Below are 22,475 nucleotides of genomic sequence, written 5' to 3'. Positions count from 1 at the left end.
AATGGAAATTGTAAGATATAAATACTGTGTTGTAGGACTTGAAAGAATGTTTTCTTAGTCACGCAAGTACCAGCTGCATTATATAAAACAACATGGCTCACTGCTCAGGTAAATGTCAGCTAATTATAAAGCCTGCCACTATGGTGGCATAAGTGGTATATTTACTCACTAGAGTTTTATGCATTTGGCTATGACTTCACAGGATCTCATCAAATAGCAATGTTTAGATAGACATCACTGCTTAGAGCAACACTTAAAAAAGACAGATTTTAGCTGTTGTCACAGCGAATACTACTAATCAAGAGTTAGATTGTGCCTTTAAGGCAGAGCCCTCAGTAGGGGGCACTGCAGATGTGCACCACCCAAGCAGAAGCCCCAAAGAGCCATTGCTCCTGAGGCAAAGTTTAAATCGTCCGAGAAGGGTGGGGAGAGCAACCATAGCTACAAATATACTCTTTTATAAGGTGTAGAGTGTACTCCACAACAACAATAACAATAATGATGATTCAGAGCCAGCTCCATTGACTGGTTGGAAGTGAAGTAGTGACATGAGCTCACCCTATCCTGCTCCTTTGAGGAGCACAGAGTCACTGCCTACACTAGTCACAAGCTCCTCTGGGTGCAGAGTGGAATGTCTCTGGACCCTGCCCTCAAACCTGTTGCAAGGTGATGTCTCCTTACACCTTGTGTACCCATGAAGGGACAAACACAACCTGATCCCAAATATACAATATCTTCCATTAGAAAAAATATAATTGCAAATTACATGTACTTTTAATATTATCCACAATACAACATAATGGGAGTGAAGGGCATTGAAGTACTGGATTTTTTTCTCCTTAGTCTTTCTACTGTATAACATACTAAGAAATTGGTTTCTTTTGTTTTGGTTTGGATTTTTAAGAATAGCTGAGGGGTTTTATTGGAATTCCTTTATATCATGCTTTTTTTTTATATCAAAGGGAACAAAAGCAAAGATTTCCTTAAAAATGTAAATATACTAGAGAATAGTATTATCACGGAAATCCTAAACAGAACCATTAACTAGCTGAGATTTTCAGCTTCATGCATATATAATACATATTTTTCAAATCACCAATAAAAATCCTTGTGGCTGATTTCTATCAGAGACTCATATCATTGGCTCATAAATATAACAACACTTTTAAGGTAGCCTTTACAAAAATAACTTTCTAGAAGCAGCCTTAATGAATCATTGGACTATGAGCAAGGAATTCCTCAGCCAGTGACTCAATTTGATACTGTGGCCAAGTCAATTAACCTTTCTACCTCAGTCTGATCATCTGTAAACTGGCAATATTATTTACCTATTCTAGATCCTGCGATGATTGGTGCTTTAGAAATGCCAGATGAAGTTCCATTATGTGGGTGTGCTTGTCTCTCTCACCAACAGAAGTTGGTCCAATAAAAGATATTACCTCTCCTATCTTGTCTCTTTAATACCCTGGGACCAACATGGCTGCAACATCTCTGCATGGACAGAAGAGGCAGTTGTGGAGAAACCCTGCAATAGCACTTCATGGTCGGCACTCTCCACAGCACAGTGGAGGGGCATTTGGGCCACCAGCAACTGTATTGATGCCACGGTCAAAATAGGAGCACAGCAGCTCCAAACAGGTCCATAGCCACCTATTTAGGAGAGGCATCAGGTAACAGTGGATAGAGGCTGCAGACTTCTCTTGTGCATCCACTGTGGTTTGCTATTCTTCTGCTACTTGCAGCAGAATCATGACAGTTCCCCCATGTTTATAGTGGGCTGGATTTGGCCATAAGAAATGAAAATGCAATTTCAGTTAGGGAAAGAATCTATTTTACAAATGAAAAATTTTTTTACACGTACTTCCAGTTTGCAAATTAGTACATTTTCTTAGGTTTTTATAGGTTTCGTTTGATTTAGAAACCTATTTTTCTTCTTCTTCTTCTTCCTTTTCATTTTAAAAAAAAGTAAATTTAATATTTGTTAAATGTACTGACCCGGACAAAACACCTGCAGGAGGGTAAGAGGGTAGCTCTTCCTCTACTCCCAGTTGGTCCTTGGCCTTTTTGCTAAGACTACCAATACGGGTGCTAATTAGTCCCAACTGTGGAGTTTCTTCTGATGTGGACATCTGACTAATAGAAACATTACCGAGATTACCAAATCAATTCACATATGTCACCGAACAGCAGTCAGATGGTAACTTCTTCTGATCCGTACCAAGCAGTGAGGAACATGAACTAATGACCCAAAGGTGAAAGGTATTGTATCACATTACCTATCAGTCACACCACCTAGCTACATACTGACATTTTGATATTTACATTTTCTTATATTCCTGTTATAAAGACTGGAACAAACAAGTAATAATTTGCAACACAGTTTCTCAGGTTTATTATATGATTTTTGAGTACAAAACAAAAGTAGCAGGAGTATCACTGGAACTTTGCATATCAGTCTCTTATGGAACTCTTGGCCAGTTACTCAGTTAAGTTTTGCAGTTAACTTTAAAGTATGCCTGGTAATAAACCTGGGCATCAATTAAATACTCCTTTAAAAGGGAGGCGGTGGGGGACTCCCAATGGAAAAACTCAAAAGAGATGTTTTGCCTTGTTATGGAATAAATGGGCCAATACTTTAAAGACGTCAAAAACAGCAAAATCAGCTTGCTGTTAGCAAATGTAATGGTAACATTTATCATTGGGCTGTATTATATCAGTTCTCTTACTCTTTACATAACCCATTTAAAATGAACAATAAAAGTTTTCTTTAATTAGCTACTGGTGTGCATTAACATGATCATGATTAAACCATAAAAACCAACTGTACATTACTCTGGTCCCCTATCCCATATGTTTTAAATTATTTACTTGAAAATGTACTTTGAGTCCCTTTTAAAAGTTCGACCTTCTGCTTTCAGAGAATTAAATGCATATTACTGTAGTGGAGAAGATAATGTTTCAGACCTCCAGGCATATATTAAACACACTGGCAGCACATTAGACAAAATGCTTTACTTATTAGATACTTCCTATTCTAAACAGTGTCATCAAAGGCTAAAAACAAAATCCATATAAAAGCTGCACAATGCTTCCACACAGAACCTGTGCCAAAATCCCTGTACTTTCCAACTAATGAGGAAAGGATGTGTACTCTTAACATATGAATGTAAGATTTTCCAAGCATTCACTTTAGGAAACAGGACTATTGATTCCACATGGCTTATGTTAAATGAAACTGTATTGGTACAATAACCTTTAAGATATCTGGCATGATAACTGTAATTAAACAGTATTCAAAGGAATAAAACAAAAGGGAATTTGGTTCCACAATGGCTAATTAAAATAAAATGAAAAAACACAGCATGTCATCTATCAAGATAAATTGTTATTGTTTAAGAACTATTTAAATACTGTTAAAATATACTTTTAGATAAAATCTGAAAGGACTGGAAAAATATTTGTGGCTTAAAAATGGATAGTTTGGCGAAGAAAAAAGTTTAGGACTCTGAAATTTTATGCTGAGAAAATAGCTTTAAAGCTTTGAGCATAACCAGATGGTACTTAAATCAGAGGAATTCTACAGTCTCACTGTCAGAATGAGTTGCAATATGAAAAAGTTTTCAATAGCTAGAAAAACATGTCAAGTTGATAGTTTACTTCTTATATGACTTCAATGCATTTTCCCATCCTTTCACAGTTATATAGCTTATCAATACTAACCACCAAGGAAAAGGTGTTGAAAGCTACACCAGTAGCTAGGGAACTGTGGCTAATTCTTCCTTTTCATGTATTGAGATAGGTAACTTTACTAGCTTAACCCCTTAAGTTCAATAGGGCATACAGTGAGAGTGTGTGTGTGTATATAGTGTATATATATACTATATATATAGTGAAGAGGTATGATATTAGCATGTGCTCATGAACATGCACTGTGCAGTGCATCAAAAATCCAATGTAAATAAATGGAATTGCCTTTCCAAATTACAATATTGAGTAAACAGTTCTGCTTATGATCTAAGACAGACTAAATCTGGTAACTTCTCTTATTTATTTGTGGCCAATTTTGATAAGTTTATATATGAGAGATTTTTGCTAAAAGACAGATCCTTCAGAACTCAACTTTTTAAAGACAAGCAAATTAAACTATCCAGATAAACTCTGAAAATGGTAGTTTAGATCTATAATTAAAATATTTTTCAAACAAAGGGGAAATATTTTAAAACAAGTGACGACTTCATTGTTGTATCGACTGTGTTTTCATTGTCTTGATTCTTCAATCATTTTGATCAGCAACATGTGTCTATATATACAATGGTCGCACTTAAAAAGTTCCTACCTGTCTGAGAGATATGACTGGTTCTACTAGTAGTCCCTACTTTAACTACAGAGAATAATAGTCCAATGATAGAATAATTGTAAGCAAAAGAATCTTTTGAAATGCTCTAAAATACATCTGCATTTTTTCCAGTTTCTAATATTAATTATGGTTACATAACGGCACTATTGAAGTAATATTTCCAGCTTACAACAGTCATTCCCTAACTCTGATCAAAATAGTTTCAGCCAATCATGAGATCATTCTTCACATCATATAAATTATGGAAAAAGTCACAAGTGTGAAACCACAGAATCAAAGTGCCAATCACATCTGGTACATCATTGTGACATCTGACCTAATTTTATTGCTCTTGCTAAAAAGTAGTAGTATTTTCATGGAAATAAACATCTTGTCTATCCTATAAAAGCAAATACAGAAAGAGAATTAGTTCCAGTTTTTTTTATATTGTCCTTAAACTAGAATTACAGAGAAAAAATATTGTGGTTTCATTTCAACTTTTTTTTTTTTAAGTCCTTCATCTATCAAAGCATCTTAAGCCAAACAGATGCAAACCTATTTGACTACTATCATTGTAGTTTAAAGATCCTTTTCTTTGTTAACTACAGTTTACCACATTGTTCTTATGAACATAACAATTAAAACTAATTACTTGTTTTGCTTTAAAAACTATTTATACAAATGAACACAGATTATAATTCTGACACTTATGAAAACTTTTTTTCCAATCTGACATATAAACTCCCATGAGTAACGTTAAGAAACACACATTTTTGAACTATCATTTTAAAATTATGTCACTGTTCTGTATTTGCAGTTTGCTGAATTTTAAACTAAGACTTCAATTCTGCAATTGATCTTGTCAGGCAGCCTGTGCCTGCATGGATCCAATTGCAAGATGAGGATCTAGGTCATTTGACTACAGATGTAGAGTCAAACATCCAATTTCTCTCTCATTTGAAGAAGTTGTTTTCACCAGAGCTTGCTGCAAAGCAAAGGCGATTTTAAAAGTTAATTTCACTGAGCACAATATTATCTATGATTTCATATAATAGCTCCCAATTGGACTGCAACTGAAGTTTTCACAATATTACAGTAATTATACAAAAAAGCAGAACTAATTATATACATCATTGCATAACTGATAGGATGGTAAGAAGTACTATAGTTTCAGCTTCCTCCTTAATGAAATAATTTTTCCAGCTCTTTGAAGTTCAAATAAGAGGCTACTGTCTGTTAAATATCAGTTCAAATACTTATATATGAAAGCTGTGCTAAATGTTCCAGCTGTAATGTGGTTATAGCCAAATATGGAAATTCCTACTAACCCAGGTAGAATTAATAGTTTTTTTTCTTAATATAAACAGCATGTTTACTATACTATATTAAGAATCTATCGAGACTTGTACAAGCCTCTTTTTAGAGATATATACTTTCAATTAAAGAAAAAGTAATTCCAGGATAGCAACAAAGAATCCTGATACTTAAGAATCCTGATACCCCTCTGATACTTAATTCCAGGATGAAACTTGGCATACAGGTCTTAGTTCAAGAGCAATGTATATTTAAAATTCTAAATAAAAAGTTTGGCCACTTTTTGCATGTTTTTAACACTTTTTGTCTGCAATTAATCTCAGTTTTATTTTTGCTTCTTTGTTTTTTTTGGTAAGAAAAGCATGGCTTAGGTTAAAACAATTACATATACTTGAACCTTGATCAAAATTGTTGTTTGTGTATGTGTGTTGTCAAAAGACCGAGGTTTAACTTTTTGTTTTTAAAATGGCTACTGTACATTCAATTTTACTACTTTTCAAAATGATGCAATCAAAGCTTTAACTCTTTTTTTATCATGGTTTCCGACAAACTTTCAGAGAGACCCTCTTGGTTTTAACAACTCACATAAAGTTTTGCAATTGCATCAGTCTTAGTTTCAAGCCTCTTTCACATATACTTCCATTAAGATGGAATTGGATGGAATTGAATAGTCCATTAGAGTTGAACTGATCTTACTGGAAACAACTGTGTCCCATCAAACTATCTGAAAGTGCTATTAAGGCTGGATCAACTGTGAAACCATCAGCATATTTGATGATGTAACTGAACCGTGTAATTTAAAGTAATTTCTGTTCTGTAAGTGTTGCAATACTGAACTAACAGAGTTTTGCTATTTAAAAATCAGTGTTTTCTTGACCAACAGCATAACTATATCAAAAAACTTCTCATTTGATCATGAACATGGAAAAGGAAAATTTTTTTTGATAAGGAAATACCAAATATATCTCTTTAATGACATCCACAGATAAAAAGCATGAAAAGTAACTATCTGATAATACTTCCAATTAATAAACATTGAATGCACCGTGAGAAAAATGAAAAGATGCAGAACTAAATAAATTCAGACGCCCATTACCAGGACTATGATTGAGAGCAGAACTCATCGAAACTATAGAAAGAAAAGTCAGAGACTGTTTTTCCTGAACAAAATGATTACCACCAATGAGGTTAGCTTTTAGCATCAAATGTAATTAAATTACATAATGCATTAAATACAAGTAACTTTTAAGATGATTTTCACAAGACAAAAGTCTACTGACAGCCCCTTAACTGAAACTGTATGTACTGTTAGTGCAGTATCCCAAATAGCACATTACATATCAGTGTCTCCAATGTATAAAAGTGCCTGTCCTAGGTTTTGGGCATCATACAATCAATTAAGAATATGACCAGAAACTTACTAGATCAAAGATGTCAATAAAGGCCTCCTGGCCCAAGCAAATGAACTCCACCTGCCTCCTCCCACCCCCCCCCCACCCCCAAAAGCCTGGAAAAATAAATTAGCCTTATAGAATGCCCTGAAGACCAGAAAATATGCACTATGTCAGACTAAGGAATGGGGAAAAATAATTCTAAAGTTAAGGTCTCCTCAACTAGAAATGCCATGCAATCAACCCTGTCTCATTGAAATCAGAGAGCTGTTAGTTTTAACACTTCAGCTTTCATATATTCTTTGTTTTTAAGAAGGAATCATTAGATCATCTATTCTGACCTCCTGTATGTCACAGGCCATTCAATCATACCTAGTTACCCCTGTACTGAGCCCAATAAATTGTGTTGATTAGGGGTAACTTATGTTTGTCTACAGCATTTCTTCCAGAAACATATCCTGGGGAACTAAACCATACAAAGCGGTACTTGAACCCACAACCCTGAGAGTAGAAGTCTTATGCTTTACTAACTGAACTAGTCAGCCATGGCTCCAGCTACTATAGCATCCTAAAAGGAGAGTGACTGTTTCCAAAGTAGCCAGGACCCAAATCATATAGAATTTTACATGATAAAAATCAACACCTTATACTTTTCAGGAAAATCAGTTGGCAGCCATTACAAAATAAAGAGGCAAGTTGACATGTACTCCTGTATGAAACATAAGTTAATAAGCAACTCGCCACATTCTGCATTAGTTGCTATTTCCAAATAGTCTGAAGTTGTAGCCCCAAAGAGTGCATTGCAGCAATCCTACCTTTGGCTGACAAGGGCATGGATAAGTGTGGAGAAGTCTGTATCCAAAAGAAAAGGTCCCATCTTATTGCCACACCCAAAGGATAAAAAGCACTCCTGGCAATTGCTATTACATGGGTACATGGAAGCAGCAAAGAATCCACAGACAGGTTTCACAACCTGAATAACAAATGACTCGCTCAGTCAGAAGAACTGCTATAATCTCAGCTACCTCTTTGAGTTGCTTCAAAGGACTATAGGCATTATCTCACTGCCTTTCAAAAGTGAGTACTCCGGGCCAAGGCACAATTTCCCAAAACTACTGTCTGTATTCTCCTTGAAAAAATGGAGCAGAGCCATTCAACAGAAACTCTGAAACAAATCTGAATGGAAGCATGCACCTTTTGGGCTGAGTTTCATTGGTCTCTGTCCAAAGGCAAAGTGTGTATGCATAAAAACTGAGCACAATCTCTTCTGCCTTTCTGAGTTACAAGTGTCCCACCAATATATAAAATATACATCCCACCAATTATAAAAGTCTAGCTGGTCTTTTTTAAGTTCAGTCAACACTATCAAAAGGTTTATAAAGCCCTGCCTTAAAGCCAGGGTTCCACATATTCTGTAAGTCTGCTGCCATGGAATTTGCCCTATAATACACTCCTTTCTGCAGAACAGTGCACCAGAATCTAAATTTGTATTTTGTAAAACACTTATGATTTTAGCCCATATGGTTTCTGAAATAATCAGTAAAATGTGAAGCAAGAGTAAACCCCTGCAGTGTTGTCCACTTGAATCTGCAGACAGCCCCAATATTTTAAGCAGTATCTCACAATCCCCACCTCCCTTCAAAGCCTCTTTAGATGACAAAATCCATGATAGAGCCCTCTACTCAGTTGCCAAAACCTTCAGCTTTCCCTATGATGCAGCTATCAGTTGTCAGTACAAACATCTTTGGCCTGAAGAAAACTGAAAATGTGGGGATAGCATAAAATGAATTAATGTAATAACAAAATAAACAACATAGGGACTACTGTACTGATTGAATTATTTTTAGCTTTCATTCATTAAAAAGATTTTTTTTTTTTAAGTTTTAAAGAAACTGCTACAAAATGTCCAGTCTGGTGCACCAGAGTGCAGAAGAATCCAGGAACTTTGCTGGAGATTTAAGTGCAACTTGCTGAGGAATACCTGGAGTCTTGCTTATGCAGGAAGTGCAACATATTCAAGTTAATTTTCTGCATTTTATTATTATATTAGTTGGGCCAAATTGATCCTTGGTGTAACTCCATTGATTTTGACAAACTTCCATCAGGGATGAATCTGGGCACTCAGTCAATGAGGCGTCCAACCCAGACCAGCACTCAGATCCCTATGGAGAAAATTTTACACAAATGCCAGGGATCTAATAAATAGAAGGGCTAAAAAACAAACAGTCAATATGCAACGTGCATTTACATGAGTGGAAATGGCTGATAACTAGACAGGATGCATATTAATGAAACAGCGGGAGATTTTCAAAGGCACAAAAGGTGGTTATGTGCCCATCTCTCATTGACTCTCATAGGCACATAACTCTCATGTGTGCTTTGAATCTTTCCTATACAGTATCTATGTATTTTGCGAGTGTTATACCCCATCATCTGAGAAGTTGACTGGGAGATTGTCTTATGTCATTTGGGTCCCAGAGACTGGAAGGGACATGTTTCCAGTTGGCGTGCCGGAAAGAGGTACACTTCACTGTGAAAACACATCCTGATTATGAGAAAGAGACCCAACCAAGGGAAATATACAGATAAGGAAAATATATAGATAAATTTTTATGGCAGTGAAAAATCTTATTTTCCTTTTTATTTCTGAGGTAGATGAACTTTATGCGACTTTTAGATAGGACACAAAGGGGAAGTTAAATGTTTAACATCCTTTTAGTTTTATAGGTGCTCTCTTTCACAACCTATGTGCTACGGAATATCTTGTTTTTAAATACATTGAAAAGTGACTGCTTCAGTTTCTTTCTGGAAAAGATACGGTATGAACTTTATCACTCTCTCGTTGACAGAGACAGGTGAAATTAGTGGGAGAGCGAATCATGAGTCAAGATTGAGGCTTCCATCTTGATTCATACAAGTTGACAAAGAGTAACCTGGGACTCTAGTGGGAGCAGAATGAAACAATTTAAAAGTAACAGGTAACATCACATCAACACATGAGAAAGAGTTGCTAATGTGAAAGAGTTATTAATACTAATAAGGCAGAAACATGCAAATCAAAGATTAGGGTGATATACTAACATAATTTATGCAAGAACGGGACCACAATACCTTATAGAAGACTCATTATCAGATAGAGAAGCCCTCCAATAAACAATGAGGGGAAGAGGAGAAATAAGGAAGCAGGAGGAAGGGCAGTATAACTTGAGATATAGTAAAAATATTAGAGATGCATGAGTGGCCAATTATCCATAGACTTGAATTTACCTTATGTTATTAATATCACATGTAAGACTTAGATCAGACCAGTATCACATTTATAATCCATGATTTCACCATATGATATAGTGCAGCATAACTGAACCAGAGCAGGACTAATCATAGAGACGCTCAAATGGCAATATTTTGCTGCTTCCTAATCCTTCCCACACTCATCACAAAAACTTTGTAATGCCACTCCTGATCAATATGACAGCTACCTCTACCATTTAAAGAGAAATCACAAACAACATTGGATTTGACCACGCTCTGTCACAGAAAAACCCAAAAGAGTGGTGTGAAGAGGAAAAACTCCCTATACATTTTTTTTCCTGAGGAATTGTCCCAGATTACATCATCATAATGAGGCCTGCCCCATTGTGGAATAAGTCATGGGACACGCTCGCATACCTTGTGGATCCTGGAGGATCAAAAGTGGGCCACAGTCCTCTGCCTGGAGGTTCCACACTGGTTCTGTACCTCCCATTACAGCACAGTTCCATTGGAATTGTGTTTCAAGGGCTTCTGCAGTCAATGGAAGCCTTAGGAACCCAGTGGAAATAAATGTATTACAGTTTGGGGCTGTATTATCTTTTTAGTCTAATATAAGGGTGGGCAAACTACGGCCCAGGGGCCGCATCCGGCCCTTCAGATGTTTTAATCCTTCAGACATTTAATAGAGCTCGCGCTGCAGAGTGGGGTCGGGGGCTTGCCCCACTCTGTGGGGTCCACGGCTCCCAGAAGCAGCGGCATGTCTCCACTCCAGCTCCTATGCGTAGGGGCAGCCAGGGGGCTTCACACGGTGACCCTGCTCAAGTGCCACCCCCGCAGCTCCCATTCACTGGGAACCATGACCAATGGGAGCTGCAGGGGCGGCGCCTGCGGACAGGGCAGTGCGCAGAGCCACCTGGCCGCGCCTCTATATAGGAGCCAGAGAGGGGACATGCTGCTGCTTCTGGGAGTTGCTTGAGGTAAGTGCTGCCCAGAGCCTGCACCTCTGACCCCCTCCCGCGCCCCAACCCCCTGACCCACCCTAGAGCACTCTCCCATTCTCCAAACCCCTCGGTCCCAGCCCAGAGTACTCTCCTGAACCCCCAACCCCTCATCTCCATCCCAGAGCCCGCATCCCCAGCCGGAGGCCTCACCCCCGTCCCCTCCCGCACCCCAACTGCCTGCCCCAGCCCAGAGCCCCCTCCCGCACTCTGAACTCATTTTTGGCCCCACCCCAGAGCCTGCACCCACAGTCGGAGCCCTCACCCCCTCCCACACCCAACCACCAATTTCGTGAGCATGTATGGCCCACCATACAATTTCCATTCCCCCTGGTCTAATATGTTCAGGTGTGTTGGAGGGTAATGTTAACCTCCACTGGCACATACCCACACTTACTCCAGGCTCCCTACAGATCTTGCAACTGCATGCAATATCTTTGGGGACCATACTGTATTAAGTGTATGTATTATGTTTCATTGTGGGCTAAAGATTTTAAGAAACTCCGGGGAGATGAGATGGGGTGTTGCCACTGCTCCACCAGGAACTAATAATAGTGAGGGATGATTAAGGTTAATTATTCAGGTTGTAACCACCTCCAGAGAGATATCATCTCCAGGGAAGGCTTGCATGTACTGGTTCAAACTGGATTCTATAGAGAGCAGTTGAAAAAGAAAGGGCTTTTGGCAAAGGCTGGGTTTAAATGGACTCAGGCCTTCATTCTGGTGCAGCAAGAAGGTCTGGACAGAACTTTTTATCCAAGAGAGGCCTCAACCCTTATGGAAGGGTTGGAAAGACTTTGGACTATTAGGGACCCATAAGACTGATGGGTGACCTCTGGTATGTTGAAAAATAAAATTTTTGCTTAAAATAGTCTCACTTAGTAACAAAATAAATGCTCAGCCTCTCTCCCAACACAAGAGTTATATCTAGATTTCCACTGGAATTAAAATATTTGCTTATAGGAAATATCTAAAAAGTACAGTACAGTCTAACTGAAAGATATATTACTGATGTTTTTGGAAATAAAATGAAATGATGAAGCAAAGCTTCCTAACAATGGAAAGATGTTAAGATGATGACTCAAGGCACTGGCAAGAAATTTATTTTGATAGTTAGTGTACCGCAAAATAATCAAGGTTCACTTTATTTTCAGGAAACAAATTTATAAATTGGATGCCAAGTACTGGTAAAACCTAACAGGAAAATGATGCAAGTGTTGTTCAAGTATTCCAGCTCAGGGGTTTCACTGGCATTCTCTAGACGTTACACTTTGGCACTCTCTTCAATATTATCAAGCTACAAGCTTGCTCTAATTCTGAAATTTTATTAACAAAATAACCCAGTGGTTAAAATTATGCAAAAGATGAGTATCTAATGTCATTTATCTTTCAAAAGAGTGAGCGATTCAAAAGCTTAAAATTATTGCATTAAAAGCAGAACTGGACAGAAATTGACCATAACAACAGTCATGTATACATAAGCCAGCAAAACTTTATTTGCCTTCACCCAAATTACTGACAAGTTAATGTATCAAAGTAATGATGAAGACTTAATTCAGCACAAACATTAAAGCAGAACTCTGAAATGAAAAGGTCACAGATCTATGTTGCCCACTGAGCTGGGGATTTTTTTTTTTTTTACACACACATATATATATATATATATATATATATTGGCCGACTACTGTATATCATATGAAAAAGACAAAAAAAGGCAGGAAACTTCACTATATTTTCCTCATCTGATCTGAAACACTAATCCAGACTCACTAATGCCAGAAACTCTCTTTATACAGCAATGGACATTATTTATGGATTTTCAAAATTAATTCAGCTCTGGCACATACTTTTTACCTCAGGTGTGAAAGCTTTGAATCTGGTACAAGTTTAGCACCACTGGAATAGAATTCTGCCTATAATTTCAAACAGGATTTTGCTGTATTGCATACTACTGGAGTTCCCATGTCTCCCCAAATGTAAAGCCATATTGTGCTAAACCCTACGTCCACAATATACATTTGCGTATCAGCTTGACGAAGTGTTCTGTGGGGAGAGGGAAGGAAGAGTCCCCTCCAAGGTCTCAAAAAAGCGGTAGAGCCATCCCACAGCCACCACGGAAGCCCAGGAATACTGGAACTCAGGAGGTCTGAATCTTTTCTTGGATCTTCCAGGCCACATTTAGCACCTTGAGCTTGTACAAACTATTTCATGACCCTGTGTCTTGGTTCCCCATCTGTAAAATGGGATTAGTTATACAGTACTTCCTTACTTCCCAAGGGTGTTGTAGGGATCAATTAATTAATGTGTGATATGCTCAGATACTGTGGTGATGAGCATGACCAAAATGCACATAAACAAATGCCCCTAGCACTCTTATGATCTTGCTCTCTGAGGGTATGTCTACACAGCAACTAGACACCCGTGGCTAGCTCCTGCTAACTCACTCTGGCTTGCGGGGCTCTGGCTTCAGGGCTGGTTCACTGTTGTGTAGACTTCTGAACTTGGGCAGAAGGCTGGGGTCTGGGACTCTCCCACCTTGCAGGCTCCTAGAGCAGGGGTGGGCAAACTTTTTGGCCTGAGGGCCACATCTGGGTATGGAAATTGTATGGTGGGCCATGAATGCTCACGAAATTGGGGTTGGGGTGCAGGAGGGTGTGAGGGCTCTGGAGTGGGGCCAGAAATGAGGAGTTCAGGGTGTGGGAAGGGGCTCCGGGCTGGGGTGAGGTGTTGGGGTGGGGGGAGGGGTCAGGCTCTTGGGTGGGGCTGGGGATGAGGGGTTTGGGATGCAGGAGGGTGCTCCAGGCTGGAATTGCGGGGTTCGGAGGGCAGGAGGGGGATCAGGGCTGGGTCAGGGGGTTGAGGTGTCGGGGGGGCTCGGGATGCAGGCTCCGGGTGGCGTTTACCTCAAGCAGCTCCCAGAAGCAGTGCATGTCCCCCTCCAGGTCCTACATGGAGGCTCTGCATGCTGGTGGCGCCTGCAGACAGGCCAGGTGGCTCTGCATGGTGCCCTGTTCGCAGGTGCTGCCCCTGCAGCTCCCATTGGCCACAGTTCCCTGCGCTTGGGGCGGGGGCAGCGCGAGGAGTCCCCTGGCTGCCCCTAAATGTAGGGGCTGGAGAGGGGACATGACACTGCTTCCAGGAGCTGCTCGGAGACGTGGCAGGGACTGCTGCCCAGCTGAAGCACAGGAGCAGGGCAAGCCCCAGCCCCACTCCCCAGCGGGAGCTCGAGGGCCAGATTAAATCGGCTAGTGGACTGGTTGTGAGATAAATAGTAGTTTGAATTTGTAGTACAACACAGCACACTGCTGAGAACCACATGGAGAAAAACACGTGGGCAACAGTTATTCCACCTAAAACAGGACAGAGATCCTATATTATTTAGACATCAGAAGTGTTTTGATTTTTAGTCTATTAGATTCAGACTATCCTGTAATAAAAAATACCAGTACAATTTTAGGGCACTGTTACAATGGGTCGGATTCATTCCTGAAATGAAACAACAGAAACAAATGACATTATACAAGGGATAAATTTGGCTCATTGGCTTTGTGCACGTTTACCTAAGATTAGCTCATGTAATGGACTCAATTTCAGCATATTACTCAGACCCATTTGGAAAAGATGCTTAGTCATAAATTTCCCTCTTAAATTATCTTATATCCTTTCCATATTTTACAGTTTACTTTTGCCTGTATTTAAGCCATGGTCACATAGATCACTTTACAACGGTATTAGAGGGTGCAGGTCTTTGTGGTTTTTTTGGAAGGAGAGGCTGACTCAACTGGGATTTCAAAAATGTTTTTTAAAGTTTTAATGAATAAAAAAATCTGAACACAGTTTGGAGTTTCTCCATGAAAAAAAGTCTTATATCTACTTAGTAAAAAAAAGTGTATACATTGAAACAAAAAAAATTGTATGACTATAACATAACTATACTATACAACACAAAAGTGATGATACAGAAAGACCCTGGGACACTAATAATGTGTTGAAATTCACTTGAAAAGAAATGGGAAATATAAATTCTTTGAAAATAAACATCATGGATTTATGCCTACTGAATGGCTTTGAATCCCTTTGATATTATTACATAGATATAATACCACCATCACTTCAATGTAAATGTTATTGAAAAAGAGGAAAAACTGTGTGCATGCATATTCTTGGTATACTTTAAATAAGTGTGACATTCACTCCAAATTGTGCTATAACTATCCCAGACTAATCAGATTGTGAAGAAATGCTTATATTTTCTCCTGCCAAGATCTCTAGCACAAATTGCCGTGCTTAGCCTTTTATCAGACACATTAAAAACCCTCTAAGATGATGAAGCATTACCTGATTTTGAAAATAGGCTGCAATTGGGTAGAAAAATACAGAAAAGGAAATAGTAAATATGGTAGTTATTGTGCAGTCTGTAAAAATGTAACATCTACTACCAGAGACAATGCAGTATTAAGGTGAAATCCTGACCTTATAGAAGTCCATGAGAGTTTTGCCATTGACTTCAACGGGTAATGATTTCACCTATCATCTGCCTTTCACGTAGTACTCTACTGGGTAGAAGTCTTGTTGCAACTGCATGATTCTGAAATTCATGAACTGCAAGAGCTCAGTTACTTTCAGTATTTAACCAAGTGGTTCCTAATGAGATTTGCTATACTGTTACAAGGCTGACTTAGGAAAGATAAGAGGGTTTCAGCTGATGAGTCAACTCTAAAGATGACAACAGGAGTATCAACATCATGCTACTCATTTTAGTAAAAATATCCAGGAAATGAACTCTTACTGGGAAGATCTCTTCTGCGGAGGTTTCAGAGTGGTAGCCATGTTAGTCTGTGTCAGCAAAAACAATGAGGAGTCCTTGTGGCACCTTAGAGACTAACAAATTATTTGGGCATAAGCTTTCGTGGGCTAGAACCCACTTCATTGAAGGATTCCCCCGATGGTCTAAAACTGACAAGATTTGCTTCTATGACATCTCCTGGCCCTAGACACCTGGTGGGGAACAGGTATGGCTGGAGTACGCTGCACTCCAGCTGATGACATTTTGATCATGTCCTATTTGTGCAAGATTCTGGCCAGAGAATTGGGGCACAGTAACCAGAACCTTGACAGTCTCCTTCCTGCTGTGTGAAGCAAATTTTTGATGAAGCAGAGAATCTGGGCGACAGAATGTGTCAAAAGAGCAATACACAAGCACACTATCACCAAAGATATATTTGGTGAAGCATCACCAACAGTATATTTTTTCTATAAAAGACATTTAAGTTGAGTTAAAGGTACTAACATCTGAAAAGCAACATCTAAAAAGTTATTTTTCTGTGGATCTGATACATTTTAAAAAAAACAACAAAGCCTAGTGCTTGCTTTGATATCACATACATTAAAAATACAGAAAAGACTGGGATAGCTCCTGCACAAAGATTCCACAGAAATGTCCGAATCCTTCCCACAAAGAACATGAACATAAGAATGGCCATACTGGGTTAGACCATAGAGCCATCTAGCCCTTCTTTACTACTGTGTAAAGTAAATAGTACTACCGTGCACCTGAACGATGCAGAATTTTCACTAGCTTCGCACAATTTGAAAATAAAGCTACTTTTTTAGAAGTAGCAGAGGGCTAATATTGTTCATTTTCTTTTCAATGTAGATATGAAAACTATAAGATATTCTTTATTTCTATATGAAATTACTGGAAACTTTAAAACTAACAACATTCCATTTAGTTCTCAACATAAAGCTTATGCTGGGCAGAGTGTGCAATAACATTTATTTAAAGTATTGATCAGACAAACAACAGCCACAAAATATTGTCCAAATGTTGAAAGTAATACTATTTAATAGAGACATTGGCTAGAACATTTATCTTCTTTAGGCCATTACACAAAGGTTAGTATGAGACAAAAGAAATGTAATGCAACCAACATAGGCAAGAAGGTCTGTTTTAGATAATCAAGTAAAGTAGACCTTAAAAAAATAAAAAAAGCTGGATTGAGCCCAAACTCGCACTTAACACTCAGGTTAAAATTGCTGTGGCCCATGAGGCTCCACTCTCAAACACTTGGAAAAATAAATAAAAAAAATTATCAAATAAGATAAAGGTTTTATTGAAAAAAAAAAGCCCTTGAAAATCCTCTTTGTCTCCACTAATAGTTATTAAACTCTTAGATTTTTACAACGTATATTTTTAGGTGCTTTTCTAGGGGAAAACAATTATGCTTTGGGGGTACTTTTCTACTGGTCATGTGCCAACATGCTAGTTTCATTAGGGTTAAAGAAAATATGAAGACTTTAAACCTTATCAATATGAAATTGCACAGTACTATGGACCGGATCTTTAACATTTAACCTCTTCATTTCCAAATATTACAAAATACAGTTGGAAGATGTAGGGGTGTACTCTGCAGGGTTCAAGCAAAGGCTATTTGGAGTCATATTTATTATTCAATTTTTATTTCCAAACTATCATTTGTGAAAAGAAAAGAAATAAAAAGATATCCTAATTACATCCATGACAAATCACACTATGACTGAAATTCTTACAACCTTAATTCAAGGCAGATATTTCATCTAGTTTATTTCACTAGTGGCAAATTATTAAGAAAAATATGGCCAAAAAACAAGCCGTACCCCCATCATGTTTAAAGCATTTTGGTAACAACTCCAGCATGCATTTATACATTTTTTGCTGTAGACAGAATAAACAAAAAAACTAACAACAACGGCTGCCACCACCACCAGAACCCTCCCACAATCATATCCCATTTAGTTAAAAATGAATGATACCCAACAATATATATAAATAAAAATTCACAGCTCTCAGAACTATGGTCATTAATCCCTACTACAAAACAAAGATCTCTTGGATTTATAATATTACATACAGTCATTTAATTTTTGCATGACTATATTAATACTACTTAACTTCATCAGCTTCACTGTGATCCCATTTTGCTTGTTTACATTTTTTTTAAATAAAGCCATTCCTAATTATTTTTAAATATTCCCTTATAATTTAACTTAATTCCCAGTTTTGGAATCTCTCATACAGTAGATCATAAAGCTTACATTTGTTTATTTATGTCACCATTTTATTAATATTTTTAGAGTTTGTGCAGATACTAGGAAAAATGATTGTTACATAGCAAATTTCAGTGTAGTACAGTAGCTATTTTTGGCGTAAGAGCTGATACAAATGTAAATATTTAACATTCATCATTTCTGTTCGTTCTCTACATTATTCAGATGGATGTTACAGACAGAAAATATTTTACAGCAAAACAAAATTCTCTATATTTCTCAGTTTATTTTGCCTTTTTTTTTTTAACACTAGACATGGTAAGCCAGATCTGTAAGAAACTACTATTCCCCTGTCTTAAATCTTCTATGACCTTTTACATTGTGGGTCAGATTCTCTAGTCCTCTAAGTCCACTTTGTGCTGTGTAAGTGGCACAAAATGGATTTAGGACACATGGAATTGCCAGCAGAGAATTCCCCCTGTATAAACTCTCCGCCAGCGTAGCTGTCTCCTTCACCAGCTGCCTCTCACCCCTGAGTAGTGGGAGGACGTAGGCATGCCCAGGGGCGGCTCTATGTTTTTTGCCTCCCCAAGCACAGCAGGCAGGCGGCTCCCGCCCCAAACTGTTCTTTACCCAACTAGGATTGCCAACTTTCTATTTGCAGAAAACCAAACACCCTTTCCCTGCCCCTCCTCCGAGGCCCTGACCATGCCCCACCCCTTCGTCGAGGCCCTGTCCCTGTTTACTCCATCCCCGCTTCCTCTGTCGCTCGCTCTCCCCACTCTCACTCACTCACTCACTCACTTTCACTGGGCTGGCTCAGGGGGCTGGGGTCAGAAATGAGGAGTTCAGAGGGTGGGAGGGGGCTCCAGCCTGAGGCAGTGGGTTGGGATGCAAAAGGAAATTAGGGCTCTGGCTGGGGGAGTGGGCTCTGGGGTGGGGCCAGGGATGAGGGGCTTGGGGTGCAGGAGGGGGCTCCGGGCTGGGGGGTTGGAGCCAAGGGGTTAGAAGTATGGGAGGGGGCTCTGGGCTGAGGCAGGGGGTTGTGGTGTGGGAAGAGGTACAGGCTCTGGGCTGGGGGTGCAGGTTCTGGGGTGGGGCCAAAAATGAGGGGTTCAGGGTGCAGGAGGGGGATCAGGGCTGGGGCAGGAGGTTGGGGTGCGAGGGTGGGCCTCTGGGGTAAAGGCTCCAGGCAGTGCTTAGCTCAAGCAGCTCCTGAAAGCAGCAGCATGTCCCCCCTCCGTCTCCTATGTGTAGAGACAGCCAGGGGGTCCACACACTGCCCCCGCCTCAAGCGCCACCCCGGCAGACGGGGCAGCGCGTGGAGCCCCCTGGCTGCCCCTCCGCATAGGAGCTGGAGTAGGGACATACCGTTGCTTCCGGGAGCCGTGCAGTGCAGAGGCTAGCAGGGAGCCTGTCAACCCCGCTGCACGGTGCTGCCAACTGGACAGTCAACAGCCAGGTCAGTGGTGCTGACCGGAGCCACCAGGATTCCTTTTTGACTGGGTGTTCCGGTCGAAAACCGGACACCTGGTAACCCTATACCCAATATTATGTTCTTCTGTGCCAACACACACCACTACGGAAGACACACCTCAGTTTATCTGACCTATACAAACTATAGCAATTGAGACAATTTGGTTCTAACCCTGATTATTTTTGACTTCAGGAATCAAAAGCACAAAAGATAAACAGCTCACTCAAAAGAAGCCTGGTAATTAGAATGCCAACTTCTGAGAATTTACATATACTAAAAATACTTACAATTACACCACTTTTCCATAGGATACTAACTAGTCAACACAACATCTGCACAACATGTGCATCTGCCACTTCACACTTAGGCTGCCTAGCTTCTTGAGACATTCTCTGGAACTCGTGTTACCAGTTTTATGATTTTTAATGAAATACAAATGGGAAAGGGCATTATGTTTATTTTAAACAATAAGTACATTGCCTGATTTATTTTGGTTCTCTACTAGATGACTATGTAATTGTAACTAAAGTTTCAGTTGAATCTGCATTTAACTCAGGGGGCTTGCGTGCTGAAACTTTACTGCTGATAAGATTGAATGCCAATGGCTCCATTAGGTCCTGGTGAAAGGAAACATATAATTATCTAAATATAAGAGATAGCAATCCCTTAAAATTATAAGTATATGAAAATAAAACCCCCAGTATTTACATTTTTATATCCTCCTATTGGATTGGATGGTAACTAAAAAACAGCAATAGAATATTGATTCAGGAATGGCATAAATAGAAATATTACTGCAAAGACAAGTGTTATGCATTCTCTTGCAACAATCCTGTGCCCCTCTGCAGATGTCATTGCAAGAACAAAGATTTCTGTTGATCATATCAGTGAATACGAATTCTTTCCAAATTAAAGAACAAGAGGACTTTAAAGTGTTTCTCATGAGGGATTTCTTAACTGTCAATACAAGATACGTAAAGACTTACTCTTATTGCAAATAAATGCCAAGAATTCTGGAAATTTAGCTCTTCTCGATCCTTCGGGCTTGGATTGGAGAAGAAACTGAAAGCTGAAGGAATAAAGAGATCTGAGGGAGATCCAAAGTGAAAAAGATTTTTGATCTCTGCTTTAACGGTATTCAACTATTCCATCATTTGCAACTACTTAATGTTAAATGCTGCATTTATCACTACCATTAAAAGAAGCTGCGAATGAAACAAAACAGCACAACAGACTAAAATGAAGGTTCTTAAGTTATTTTTCACTAATTATTACTACTACAGTAGCTAACATAGTGAATTTATAATCTATGGACTAGATTGTGATTTGGACTTGTGGGCTACTGAGAGCGTCAAGCAGGCATTCAGTTGTAAACTGGGCTATGCAACCTTCCTGAAGCAGATGGATGGAGAGCAGGAGCGGTACGGGCAGAAGCTAGGTTCCACCTCTGACTTGTTATCCAGTACAAATGCTATGTGGAACCTGATTGGATGTTTATAATTAAAATAAATATAACTAAAAATTAATTGTCAATGCACAGAGATATATATGCGCACAGTTTTAAAAAAAGCACCGAGTGTGGTAATTTATTGCTATGTTTAACCAATAGGAAATTATTATCCCTGGAGCAAGAAGGAAACATGGGAGGAATTTTAACTCAGAGGTGTGTCTACATCACAATGCTTCCTAGAGCTACTGTTGGCATGAATACACCATCAAACTACTGAGTTACTGTATCTAATATCACCATATAGCCCTATAATACAAGCAAAATAGTATTTTTATTGTGAAAAGAAATCTGCTGAAATTTCTCTGCTTTTATGAATTAATGTATGAATAAAATGGAAGAGATTTAACCAAGGGAATTTTAGGACTTAATAAATTGCATGTAATATAAGCACTTGAAAATTAGTATTACGTGATGCTAAAAAGATTGAGGCATTCAATCTGGATAATCACTCAAAAGTTTGATAGTTATTTGAATCTTATCCAAACCTCTTTGAACCAAAAATCTGAAATAAAAATCTTGCAAGAAAAGGCTTATTGCAAGACTTCTGGTACCTCCTCCTTCTGGTTGGATCAGAAATACTCTATTTCTAAATGGGAGCTTATATATCATCTGTGGTGGGGATAAACTGCTAAGCAAGTCCAAATGGTAAAATAAAGTGACTTATTTGTCAGTTGTTATAAAAAAAAAATTACATATCTTTCTCATTCTCGGATGCTAAAACCTGCCATCAGAAATGGATCTATGCTCTTTGGTGCTAACGTCACTGGCAGCAGTTCAGAATGGATGAGGTTTGAATTACTGGAATGTCAAGTCTGATTACTGTGACTTCTGGATATCTTAAGTGTCTTCTTTTTAGAATTCTTCCTTTCCAGGGCCAAATTCAGAGGGGAATCTAAAGTTACACCTTCTTCTAGCCTCTCCTTTGGGCAAATTACACCAAATTAACCTCAGAAGTGCTGTGAGGTTAGTTAATTACCTTACACCCTAAAGCTAAAATGGGCTAACTTCAGAAGTTCTTGCCAGTCTTGTGCTGCGAGTTCTACTAGGAGCACAGGCCCAGGAATATGACTTGGTTTTCAACTACATGCCAAACTTACTAGGAACTTCAAACCCCAGTATACAATACACTGAGACAATAACTCTACAACCAGGGCCGGCTCCAGACCCCAGC

At 39.0% G+C, this 22,475-nt stretch overlaps 1 protein-coding gene across 15 annotated transcripts in view; it reads right to left on the bottom strand.

The window, feature by feature from the left end:
* VPS13B (vacuolar protein sorting 13 homolog B) overlaps positions 1-22,475 on the bottom strand; it is a 917,098-nt gene that overhangs the window by 203,325 nt on the left and 691,298 nt on the right. The window contains exon 34 of one of the 15 annotated variants that reach the window (XM_039522058.1): positions 2,013-2,133. The exons of 13 other annotated variants lie outside the window; for them this stretch is intronic. In XM_039522058.1, the coding sequence (XP_039377992.1) occupies positions 2,089-2,133 (45 nt within the window). In that variant the 3' untranslated portion in view covers positions 2,013-2,088. Of the gene's footprint in view, positions 1-2,012; positions 2,134-20,778; positions 20,882-22,475 lie in introns of those variants that run through there. One more of the 15 variants, XM_039522057.1, reaches the window with a different exon arrangement.

Source organism: Mauremys reevesii, linkage group 2 (assembly GCF_016161935.1).
Source record: "Mauremys reevesii isolate NIE-2019 linkage group 2, ASM1616193v1, whole genome shotgun sequence".
Taxonomy (NCBI): domain Eukaryota; kingdom Metazoa; phylum Chordata; order Testudines; family Geoemydidae; genus Mauremys; species Mauremys reevesii.
Note: the sequence above shows the minus strand (reverse complement) of the source record. Positions and strands in the feature narration are given on the sequence as shown.